Below are 12,561 nucleotides of genomic sequence, written 5' to 3'. Positions count from 1 at the left end.
TCTTCCAGCTCCAGCAGACATGCAGTCACAGGGCAGAGAGGTATCCGTCAGATACCTGTGCTACAGAGATTTCTTGCAAACTTTCACTCTGCAGCCCTAGATCCACCTCTGATGGTGCTGCTGATGCCCTTTGCTCCCAACACTCCTCCAGTCTTCAAGCTCCAGTGACTTAGAATTTGTTTATTCCTCCCCGTGCCAGGGAATCACCAGCACACACCAAAAGCCCCAGCAGCTGTACCTCCACTCATGATGGGCAGAGTTGCTGCTTCCTGCAACCTCCAGTTCCTCTGTGAACCCACCCAGCCAATTTCAGCTTTTCAATAACGCAGGTGTTTTGATTGGCTTCCTTCCATCTTTCTTCTCTTCCTTCTGCAAACTGCGTGCTAGTTTGCAGACCTTCCTCATTCTCTTCTTCCGTGTCTCTCTGCCCCAAATGTCCTCCCCTGTAAGCACCCATCCCACTCGTCCCTAATTTATCCTTTTCACACCCACTGTAATGAGTTGTGAACACTGAAGGGGAGCCTCCCTTCCAGAGAACAAAGGCTGAGAGCCCATCAGTGCCAAAAAAGAGTGGAGTGCAGTGTCTAGATAAGAAGCTGGTCCCCTATTCAACCCTAAGAGATTGCTGGTCTTTAGTCCTTGTATTTAGGTGACTGCCTCTACTCACAGGGTCCCCTATTCAACCCTAAGAGATTGTTGGTCTTTAATCCTTGTGTTTAGGTTACTGCCTCTACTCATGGCTCCCTTCTCCTTTGCAGGCTCAGTATTATGGCGAGATTGGCATCGGGACCCCCCCACAGAAGTTCACTGTGATCTTTGACACTGGCTCCTCCAACCTCTGGGTGCCATCTGTGCACTGTTCCATAATGGACATCGCCTGCAGTAAGTGTCACAGGTGCCAGCCACTACTCAACGGCTTCTCCTTCCCTGCAAAATGCAGATCCTTGCATTACAGAAGGAGAAACTGAGGCAGCAGCACGAAAAAGCTTGCCAGAGGCTGATGGGCTCCTTAGGGTCAGAGCTGGACATGTGATACCAACCTCCTGCATCCATCCTTCCTGATTTTTAATCCCTTCCAAGTCACCCACGCACAGGGCCAAATCTTCAACAGCCTTGGCCCTGCAGCAGGGGAGCAGCAGCATAGGTTGTGATGTTTCTCCCCAGATTATAGACTAATGCTGCTGTTACCCCCTTGCGCAAGGCCGACTTTTTTTAAGTCAACCTCTTGCCAGATCTGATACAAACTGTCCTAGTTTCTGGTTTACTGCTGCACAGAGCATGTGTGTGCATGTTTATGGATTTATAATGAGAGCCAGCTAGGCACAATGAGATGAGCACATATTAGGGACTGCAAGTTTTTTTGCTCTGTGGCATTCCTATGCCATAAATTTCCACAGCTGAAGATGTCAAACCTGGCTGTGGCAAAATACCATTTAAAAGCCACTGGCTGTGGCTGGAGAAACCTGTGGAGTCAACAAATGCAACCATGAAAGGCGTCCCACAGTTCTTGTTGGAAGAAGGGTGGAAATTTGGACTTCTTGTATGGCCCTGTAGTGCCCAGAGAGAAGACAGACCTTTTTGCATATGCAAAATGAGGTGTAGGACACTGGTAGGGTGGTGAGGTCCAGATGTGGTCTGTGTTGGTGGATTCTTGATTTGCAGCAGGGAGCTGGTTTCTCAAGGCAGTAGCTCAGGAGGTGCTGAGATCAAAGGGCTTATTTTACAAGTATACAAGGAAATTAACCTTCTGCCAGACTGGGATCCAAACTGGGACCCAGACACCCTAATCAGGGAAGTGCCCGTATAGCATGTCAGTTTCTGTAGGGCTCGGCTGATTAGTCTTCAGTCTTTGCAATGCTCAGTGAGCAGCCATGGAGCTGCGCTGGCCAAGCTCACCACATGCCACTGCCAACTCGTGACTTGGGAGGAGTCTGTGCAGGAGGAATCTGTCCAGCCATAAAACTAGGGATCTCTTACAGCTCCCAAGCAATCAAAGGGGAAAAGCAGTTTAGGGGAAAGCCCTCCTCCTCTGCAAATAATATTTTGAGCCCACTCTATACTAAAAACAATGTACAAAAAAAATTCCAGCTAGTCTTAGTAAAAGAAATCAGTAGGTTCTCGAGGTGAAAACATTCATGCCCAGAGCAGGCCTTATTTAAAGCCAGCTTGGTTCTCCATGGCGTGGGGGAGACATGTTTCACTCTGCAGACTAACACACCCTGACACACCAGCCACATAACCTCTAGGCTTTTAATACCCAGTGGCCAAATCCGATTAACAGCCTGAATTGGATCTGCCCACCTAATTCCCCAGACATTGGAAATGCTTTGTTAAGCATTCTGGGCTTGGCAATTGCTGGGTTCAGACCCAGCTTCACATCACCGAATGCCCATTTGTCCAGATAAGCCAGGTGGTGTGGGGTTAAGTATTGGGGAACCATAGGTATCAAGGAGCACCGAATGCCCATTTGTCCAGATAAGCGAGGTGGTGTGGGGTTAGGTATTGGGGAACCATAGGTATCAAGGAACACTAATGCTGTGTGTCCCCTTGTGTCCCCTTCGTGGCTGCAGTGGTGCACCACAAGTACGACTCCTCTAAATCCAGCACCTTCGTGAAGAACGGCACCAAGTTTGCTATCCGCTATGGGACAGGGAGCCTGTCTGGGTACCTCAGCCAGGACACAGTCACGGTGAGTTACAACTGCCCTTGCCCTGAGCTGCCCTAGACTGCTTTTGGTAGAGTGCTCAAAACTGTTTGAATTCAATGGGTTTTCCTTCTTGAGTCTCCTAGTCCTGTAGAGCATGCTTCAGTGTTGTGTTTCCAAGTGCTTTGAAACAACATGGTGGTGATGACTGCAGAGGTGACAATGACCAAGGCAGGCAGAGAAGGGAGAAGGTATTAACCTGCAGGTCAGCAGGCTGGGAGCAGGGACTGCACAAGTGATGCCTTGCAAACATGGTCTCTGGCCATCCCTACAACCCTCTTCCAGAAGCCCCCAGAAACTTCCTAGCCCAAGCACATGCCGGCACTACTGCAGGCTAGTGGTGGTGCCCACCTTGTTCCTAGCCAATATCTGCACTTTAGTGGATGTCCACACGGGCAGCTGCCCAGACACAAGCCAGAAATGGCATCTTTACTGCCCCTTCTTGGTCTCGGGTTGAGAACTGGTGCTTATGTTTGCAAAGGCTGGGTAAGACACTGGAGGGAGGTTTCCCAGCAGTGTTCAGGGCCCAGCTTGAGTTAGCCAGGTTGTTGGTTGTTGCTTCCCAGGGTTTCCTTTTCAGTGAGCAAAGGCTGAGCTTTCTGTTCTGTGAAGGGTGAGTGCCTTTCATGATTTCCTCCCAGGTACAAATGCTGGTGGGGAGTTTGCCAGCTGCTGAATGTCAGCAGTGCATGTGCTCTCAGATTACTCGGTCTCCTGGCAGGGATAAGAGCATATGTTTGCTTTGCAGGGGGGAGAGACAAATAAAAAGTTTTGAATAAGCACATAAATCTGGGGATTTGGGTGTGTCCGTTCAGGTTCAGCTGAAAGGTACTGGTGTACCAATTTCATCAGAACCAAAAAAAATATCCAAGATGAGCCTAAAGTGTGTGACTCATGCAAGGTGCACTCTTTAGCCCATCCTTACAGTGTGAGAATTTCAGGTTAGCCTGGAAGCACCAGCGATTGCCTTTACACTGCATCCAAAGATGCAGCAAGGCAAACTTTATTGTCCTTAGAAAGTGTGGGCTGGATTAGGCACTTTCCAGGTTAATGTAGGGGCTGAGTGAGTCAGAAGGAAAATTGCAGCTTTTTCCTCTTTTTTGGGTTTTTAGTTGTCACCCTAATGCCTACTTGCTAATTAGTGTTCCACTTTCTGGCAGCTCGGAGGAAGGATTTTGTGCCCAAGTGTGTTTGGGAAGTAGAGATAGCTCTTGGCAGACAGTACAGCTTGTAGCATTTGGTTTCTGTCTGCACAGAAGCAGGAGGAACCTCTTGCATGGAGCTAAGCAGTGTCACACTTGTAGTATACAGGAGCAGGGGTGACTCAGAGGGTGAGGGTCCTTCAGGTTGGACATCAAGATGCTTCTTTTGATGGGCAACATGCTGTAAGGCAAACTCCAAGTCAGTTGTAGTCTGGAAATACAGATGTTGAAATAGCCTTCAGGGTGACCCTCTTGGCTCTAGGCATTCTGATGAGTGGACGCAGCTGCAGCAACCTCTGGTAGCACTGACATCTGACCAAAAGGCTCTGGTTGGCGGATAGTCCAGAGTCCCTCAGCCCTGAATCTTTTTCTTGAGAGGGTGATGAGCTTATGTTGAATATCCTCTCTGCTTCTGTGGAGGAGTGATGCCTTGTAGCACCACACTCCCCAGTGCTGTTTGCTCCCTGAAGAGCAACAGGTTCAGCCAACTCTCTGCTACTCAGGCATCTTACCCCTTTATCACAGCCTGACCTTGGGATATCCTTCAAGAACAGCAGAGGAAACTTTGCTGGCTATGGGGCATGAGGTTTCTCCAGTGAGTGCAGAGCAGATTCACCACACAGGAGATGCCCCTCCTTGCCTCTTCCCTGTGCCTCCACATAGGGGAGCCCTGAGCCCTGGTGACAAGCTGTGTCACAGAGGCACTCACCTCCTAGTCTGCCTTTGCCATCAGCACTTGCCTGCTGGCTGAGGCCACTAAGAAGGAGGCTGGGCGAGCTGTGGGGTGCTGACACCTGTCTGCAAAGCACTGGAGGGCAGCCACCACACAGCCATCCACTGGTCCTGATTTTTGGTCTCTCCACGTTTGGGCAAGAGCCAGCCGAGGGACAGAGATGAAGGGCCTGTCATCTGGCAGCAGTGCTCTGCAAAGATGGTCTTGGGCTTCATCCTGCTGAGGACCAAGTGCAGGTGGGGTCTGCTGAGACCCCACAGCCGCAGACATCTGCCTTCCCCTTGGGCTGTGCAAGCAGGGCAATATTCAAACAAACCTGGTGCTCGGCAGTGTAAGTCCATTGCATTTTACCTGTGTTTTAAGTGGAAGCTTTATCGAACTTCCTGAGCTGCTGCAGGACCAGCTGTGCCGAGCGGCAGGTTTTGTAAACCGGCAGCATACAACTGGGGTGTTTGCCACGTGCCAGCGAGCGGATGCATTGCTTTGCACTCTTTCACCCCACATCCTGCCCTGTGGCTTTCAGCTTTTGCAGGGCTCGATCGCCCATTCCTGGTGTGATCCTCTGATACCATTAAAGCCAGCACCACCATCCCAGCCTTGCACTGTCTAACCCTGGGGGGATATTAGTAATTTACAGCAATCGTTATCTGCCATCAGGTAGGAGAGGCCAGCTTGTCAGTCCAGCCTGGTTCACTACAGGGCTGCTAGCTACAGGCTGAGAGGCTGAAATTGTCCTAGCATGGATGCTAAAATTGCTTGTGGTCAGCCAGAAGCTGACAAACCTCCTGAACTGCTAGGGCCAGAAGCCAGCAGATGCATCCTGCTCCCCATCAGAAGAGCTATCCTGCTTTCTGTGATCTTCTTTCTGGGTATCTGCCCTTGCAAGGCAGTTCAGCTTTCCAGTGGGGAAATGCCAGTCCTTCTCATGGCTGGCAAGAGAGGTGACCTTTGAATTCTCAGTACTGCACTTGCTATTTTTGTGCTTAGGGCTCAACCTCGCTTTCTTGGCTGGGTCTTCTCCCCTCCCACGGGAGGTCTCGGCAGGCTGGTAGTTCTTCCGAGAGATGCAGCAGTATCCTGGGGATGTTTCTTGTGTAGCGGAGATCACAGGGGCTGTGGGCAGAGGTGAGAGGGATTTGTGCTCCCAGCTGGGGATGGGTACAGCACCCAAGGAGGTAGGATGCAGAGATGACTTAGATGTCCCAAGTGGGGAAGAGAATTAAAGGCGTAGCACAAGAGCTTTTCAGACTGGGAGGAAAGGAAGAAGTAGGTGATAGGGGAAGGGATGCAGGAGGGACAAAGTGATATGCAGCCCTCTGTGCAAAGAGGATGAGCTGCAGAATGGCATGGCCAGTGCCAGGACTCCTGCCTTTAGAGGTGAGCTGGGCTTTGCAGGGACTCTGGAGCTGCCACCGTGCAAGCAGAGTTGTCTGTCTTTCTCTCTAACGAGAGTGGCACCAAGTTTCTGCAGCTGCCTACAAATGCACTGATGAAAGCAGGTAGGAGTATGGTAGCATACTGAGGGATGTGCTACAGCCTGTGTTGAGTGAGATTCTGTTACCACCCTCATCAAGTCAGTTTTCTTTACAGTCTGCTTTTCCCTTCCCTCCTCATCTTCCCACAGCTCGGTGACATGAAAATCAAGAATCAGGTCTTCGGGGAGGCCGTGAAGCAGCCAGGCATGACATTCATTGCTGCCAAGTTCGACGGCATCCTGGGCATGGCATTCCCAAAGATCTCCGTGCAACAGGTCATGCCTTTTTTTGATAACATCATGCAACAGAAGCTGATTGAGAGAAATATCTTCGCTTTCTACCTGAACAGGTAGTGTTGGGTTTGGTGGCACACCTCTTTTTGCGAAGGCAAGCCCAGCAGGCTTTTCTCTGTCTCCCAATAGCACCTCTTGTCATCTGGCCAGCACTGTTGCGGAAGTCTCAGCAAGGTCTGCTTGCAGGAGCCGTCAGGCCAAAATCTTTTCTGTTTTCTGCTTTTAAGTAAGAAGAAGGGAAGTAGAAATGCAGCTATTTTACTGATAAAAAGCTGAGTAGATCTGGCACCAGATTTTTTAACTGATGAAGAGACAGAGGATGTTTCCAGAGGAAAGAGAAATAAAAATAAACCAGGGCTGTGATCATGAGTTTGCAATCTGCTAGTGCAGCCCCCTTTAGAGGGGTAAACACAGCCTCAATCTGCTGCCAAAATCCATAAGCCATGTAGTCACCACCCTGTCACCTCCCAGGCAAGCGTGCCCCTCACGAGTCATCACGGACTCCTCTCTCACCCCCCTGGGAAATCCTCCTCTGCAGCTCCCAGCACCTTCCCACCCACTGCTGCTCCCCCCAGGACACCCCATCACCTTCCTGGCACTGCAGCAGGGACTCTGAACTACTTCAGCCCAAGAAGTAGCATGCTGGGAGTGGGAAGGGCAGAGAGGGCTGCTGATGGCCGTTCAAGCAGCAGCCCTCCCCCTTCACCATATTTCTTCCCATCTGCTCGACAGTCATCTTTTATCTGATGGTAACATTGAGGATTCACTCCGAGGCTTCTGGTTGGCGCAGAGTCCAGTGCAGATAACCTAACCCTGCATCAGCCATGTCCAGCCCTGCATGGCTGCTTTTAACGAGCTAATTATTGAGGAGTTCCTTGTGTCAGTACTCAGTTTCCATTTGCCATCCCCCTTTTTTGCAGCGAGTTTCTTCAGGTGTCTGTGGGAAAATACAGGTGAAAAGCTGCAGGATGCTTTAGCAGGGCCAAAATGCTCCCATTTCCTCACCCCAGCCTATCTCACAGTAACTGTCCTTATATTGATGTAACATAAGTTGTCTGTCTCCAATGCTACTAATGCCGTGCGTCATCCCCAAACACCCCAGCATGTATTTTGGGGGCACATGAAAGAGATTGTTCTTGCCCTGATGTTTATAGGTTTGGATGTTGTTTTTCAGAACCCAGCATGTATTTTGGGGGCACATGAAGGAGACTGTTCTTGCCCTGATGTTTATAGGTATGGATGTTGTTTTTCAGAGACCCCACAGCTGTGCCCGGTGGTGAGCTGCTCCTGGGAGGGACTGACCCCAAGTATTACACCGGCGACTTTGCCTGGGTCAATGTCACACGCAAGGCCTACTGGCAGATCCACATGGAATCGTAAGCTCCCCACTCCACCCCACCACATTCGTGGGGTCACGCATGCAGCCAGCACATGTCTGGGGCTGGGCTGAGACCCTCCCTGAAAAGGAATCCTCTCTATCCCTGCAACACATCCACACCACAAAAGCAGATTAAAATCACACCCTAAGGTTGGGTCATTTGTTGCTGGAAGGGGAGGGGAGGCAGAAGAATTAAGATGTCCTGCAAAATCCTTTCCTCTTGTTTACTGCTTGACCCTTGAAAATGCCTACTGCACCCTTGCAAAGCGGGGAGAAATGCCAGTGTGTCCTCCTTGCAGGCAGGGCGAGCCCCGTGGATTAAACCCCATCTTAGCTCAGCTCCTGAGCAAGGCCTGAGCTGCGTGGCTCACTTGCACACAGCTCCAGAGGAGCAGGATGAGGCCTCAGGAAGCCAGCCCTTGACTGAAGGGCACGGCGCAGCAATCAGCACGCATTGTTGGAGGCAGAAGGGAGGAGAGCAGGCTGAGCTGCCATCCGCCGGCCCCGTGGTCTATTCTGAGCTCTCTCACGTGATAGGAACTTAAAAGTGGCCTGTGTGCAGCATGTGTCCTTTTCCTGGGAATCGCATTCCTCCCTAGTGCAGGGTTTTAGTTCTCATTTTCCCCCAGCCCTGCCACGTTGGCAAAGTGTGGCAGACCCTTGGCCAGAAGGCTTTGTCTGTCCGCACTGCTGTGAAATGCGATGCAGGTGAAGAAGCCAAGCAGCTCCTGTCTTGCCTCTTGTATGTACAGGAACCTTTCTCTTGCCCACGGCTGTCACACCACCCTGTTAACCCTTTGTTTTTGCAGTGGCACAGGCCATACAAGCGCATAATGCATTGCCCTTAGCTCGCTCCCTTGTTGTTCTGTGTGGTGCTGACTCTGGAGTGCAGGCAGCAGCAGGGTACACAGGCAGCGGTCCAGGCTGTCTGCAGAAATGCAGTAACACCTCAAGGCACCTACTTAATCACGAGCAGATGAGGGGGAGCTAGGAGATCTGTGCACTGAAGTGGTGCTGCATCAGTATTTCTGAGCATCTGTCCTTCCTAGGTGTCTGTCACAGCACTCCCTTGCGTGCCTATGTACCTATGTATGATTACTTAGCCATCAACTCTTTGCCTGCTACTTCCTGCAGCCTTCACTGGGAGGCCTCTAAGGGTTGTCTTCTGTCTGGGCATCTCTCCCCAGGGTGCAAGTTGCCGATGGGACAACTCTCTGCCAAGGGGGCTGTGAAGCCATTGTGGACACAGGAACTTCACTCATCACTGGCCCCAGCGAAGAGGTGAAGAAGCTACAGAAGGCCATCGGTGCAAAACCACTCATGAAAGGCGAGGTGAGGCCGGGCTGGGAATGTGGAAGTCTATGGCGATCATGGTGTCTGCACTGACACCCTACTTTGTAGTCTGCATCTGCTTCTTTAGACCCTAGTTTCTGCTCCCTCTGCTCTCTGTTCCCAGCCTGTGTTCCTAGAAAAAACCCCTCCCATAGCAGGGACCCCTCCATTTTTTTACTCCAGGTAGCATTCACCACCCTGCTTATACTCACAGTAGAAGGCCTGGTCCCATGAACTTTGGGACACTTTGGGTCACCTCTGCTCCCCATCTCTGGGAGGTGGAAGAGAAGGGGTCTGAGTAGTAGCTGAGGCCAAGGATTCACATTAATGTGAATCCAGAAGCACTTTAATACTAGTATATTTAATGCAAATGATGACCCTTTGCTGCCAAGTGTTTGACCATCAAAGCTAATCTCACAAGGTCATTTCTCCTCTCTGAAATTGTGGAGGAACATGGATTATAAAGACCCTGTAGAAAAAAATGCCCTTCTCTGAAACCCCTCCCAAATCACAGAGCCGTGAGCACTGGTAGGGCATTTCTGCAGTGTCAGACCCCATCCTGCAGCAACAGCTGGCATAGACTTGCCATCATCCCCAAGACTTGGCAGTGCTTATGAAACTAGCTTTGTCTGTTCATTACACCATGAATCCCTGTGCATGTCTGTAGGCTGTATTGAGGCACAGCTGTCTCTCCTGTGGTGAAGACCCCCAACCATGCCACATCGGCTGTTGCGCTGTGGGACTCAGCAGAGGCAAAAGCTGAATCCATCATCCTTTGGCTCCATTCCTATCTGTAAAGCCCTCTAGACCCTCAGCTTGCAGCCCTAGGCAGGGAGCAGCCTACTTAGCCCAGCTCAAGCTTCTGCACCCTGAGATGAGCTGGCTTTGGGGAATACCATGGCAAAGATGTGACTGTGCCCAAGGAAGACTGTACCCTTTCCCGAGAGTGTGGGAGCTCCTGTCTGAAGCCTTTACTGTTTCCATTTTAGTATGTGATCCCCTGTGATAAAGTGCCAGACCTGCCTGTCATCACAATGATGCTAGGAGGGAAGCCCTACAACCTCACAGGAACCGACTATGTCCTCAAGGTAAATCCAGGCAGCATTTGCCAGCCTTATGTTTCTCCCCCAAGGCCTGACTTTTGCCATGAAATCCAAAACTCAGGAGCAGCCAAAGCAGTGCTGGAGCTGGTGCTTGGGAAAAAGTCTGAAAGGTTGGGGTGTCGGGGTGGTGGCACTGCTGGTGGACCCAGGCAACCTCACCAAAGTCTCACGTGGATGAGATCCCCTGCAGGATGGGAGGTGAAGAGGAAGCAGGCTGTTGTATTGCTTTCTACAAACATTTAGCTCTTTCCTGCTGGATTCTGATGGATGAGACCAGAGTTACCATAGCAGAGGCCATCAGCCTGTCATTTAGCCATCAGAATCAACTTGCAAGGATCACCTTTTGCAGACTTTCACCAACAGCTCTCATTTGGAGCTGTGTGAGCTGGGAGGCTTATGGTCATGTGCAGCTTTACTTGATACTTTAGTGCTTATGGGAGGGGGAGCTGGGTTTGGAACTGTAGGAGTGGTGGGCTGGGAGTTCCTTTTGCAATCTGTGGATCTCAGACTGGGAGAGGCTGAAGCAAAGCCGTCCTTGCAGGTGTTCTTGCCAAGCCTGCAAGGTTAAGGGAATGAAGTAACCTGCTTAGATTGAAGCTCTCACTCTTCTGTCTAGGTTTCTTCACAAGGAGAGACTATATGCCTGAGTGGCTTTTCAGGTCTGGACATCCCACCCCCTGGGGGCCCACTCTGGATCCTGGGAGATGTCTTCATTGGTCCCTACTACACCGTCTTTGACCGTGATCACAACTCTGTTGGCTTTGCCAAAAGTGCCTGAACACCTGACTCCCACTGCCTCCGCCCCACAAACACTTATACACACACGGGAGCTGTAGAGAAAGGTTACCAATATTAGAAACCCAGTGAGTGGAAAGGGAAAAAAAAAGAAAATGAAACTAGATTTAAAATTACATGAAAACAGTCATTAGTGCCCTGCTAGCTACTTTTTCCACTCCGTTGAGTAAGTGGTGCTGGAAGGTCTCTAGCTGACAACTCCAACTGGACTAGTCCCTTGCTTTACTGCTAGGTCTTCCAGTAGTTGTTTTTCAGAATGATTCTCAGAGCTGAATGAGGCCCTCTCGCATCTCCCAGCCCTGGTGTCCATCCTGAGGGGGCAGCTGGCTGGAGCCATCCCCTGGCACCTCTGCTCCTGCAGAGAGGCTGTGCTGCTGCTCTTGTGTTTGGGCTTCTGTGCTGGGGGAGAGGCTGTCTGGCACGTTGCTTCTTGCTTTTTTACTCATGAAGTGGAGGAGTGGACAGCAGGGGAGACTCTGTCTTCATGACCCCTCCCCAGCAGGGTGAGGCAGTGACCAGTAGGTCATTTCTCAAGGGGTTCATGCTGGCTTGGTCCTAGGAGAGCATGTCCTGGGCTGGAGTGCTGGGGGATTGTGGTAGCATACCCAAGGGGTGAGTTTCAGAGCCTCAGGGGTCTGGTGGTGTGTTCTGTTTAGTGATGGCACTAGTGAGAGAGCTGGGAGGCATGATGCCTGACCTAATGAGACAAGGGTTTTTAGGGGGACTCTAGCCAGTGGGACTCTTTGGGCAGTATGAATATTAACAGGGTCAAGATAGGATTTCATAGAGGTTACTTGAATTCAGGGCCATTAAGGTTCAGCCTTCTTCTGAGCAGTCACATGACACAAGTTCTCTTGAGTTCGGTGAACTCCCAGGTTCCCCAAACAGCAAATCTTCCCAGCCTCATCCACAGCCAGTGAGTTGAGAATAATGTTTCCTAAAGCAACTCCGTGATCTGCAAGCTGAAATTGTACTGATAAAATCCATTGTGTTTGTCAGCCACGTAAGACCTTTTGGAAATGTGATTCAGAGCATTTTGAACTGCCCAAAACTAAAGAGACAGTTGGCAGAGCCAGCAAGCCTCCTGGGCAGGAGGGTGCCATGGCAGCTGCTGGGCTTGCATTTGCTTTCCCTGCTGCCCTGTCCCAAAATCCAACTGCCTTTAACACCCTCCATACCTGCTTTCCACCTTACTAATGCTGGTGAGCTCTGTTCATGTCCACTCTATGTTGCAGATGGAGTGAGGCACAATCCTGCTTCGGAGAGGTTGTAGCTGATTTAGCTATGGTCGCAGATCCTCACGGAACACAAGATCTGTGCATATGGAGCCACTTGATTCACTGGACTGGCACCTGTAGGCAAACACTGGTGGAGCTGGGAAGATGATAAAGTGAGTTTTAAGCAGTACTGGAAAGCAGAAGAAAGCCTGCCAAGAATCCCAGCCCCTGTGCTGGGAGTAAAAGGCTCTCTTCACTTTCTCAGTGTGCTGGATCAGGTCCTGAAGTCAGGGAGTGGTAGCAGGTGAGGGGCAAAGCTGAGAATGGCA

The 12,561-nt window shown here is 50.7% G+C and overlaps 1 protein-coding gene across 1 annotated transcript; it reads left to right on the top strand.

Moving 5' to 3' along the window:
• Nucleotides 1–758: 758 nt before the first annotated feature.
• On the top strand, nucleotides 759–11,084 carry CTSD (cathepsin D; the record flags this gene model as incomplete). The annotated part of the gene is made up of 7 exons (XM_009084225.1): nucleotides 759–882; nucleotides 2,571–2,689; nucleotides 6,264–6,463; nucleotides 7,661–7,783; nucleotides 8,973–9,117; nucleotides 10,107–10,205; nucleotides 10,837–11,084. Coding segments are annotated over 7 exons (972 nt in total), but the record flags the coding sequence as incomplete, so codon positions are not given.
• Between the last annotated feature and the right edge of the window lie 1,477 nt (nucleotides 11,085–12,561).

Source organism: Acanthisitta chloris, unplaced genomic scaffold, assembly GCF_000695815.1.
Source record: "Acanthisitta chloris isolate BGI_N310 unplaced genomic scaffold, ASM69581v1 scaffold1921, whole genome shotgun sequence".
NCBI lineage: Eukaryota > Metazoa > Chordata > Aves > Passeriformes > Acanthisittidae > Acanthisitta > Acanthisitta chloris.
This window is presented reverse-complemented; position numbering and strand designations above follow the sequence as displayed.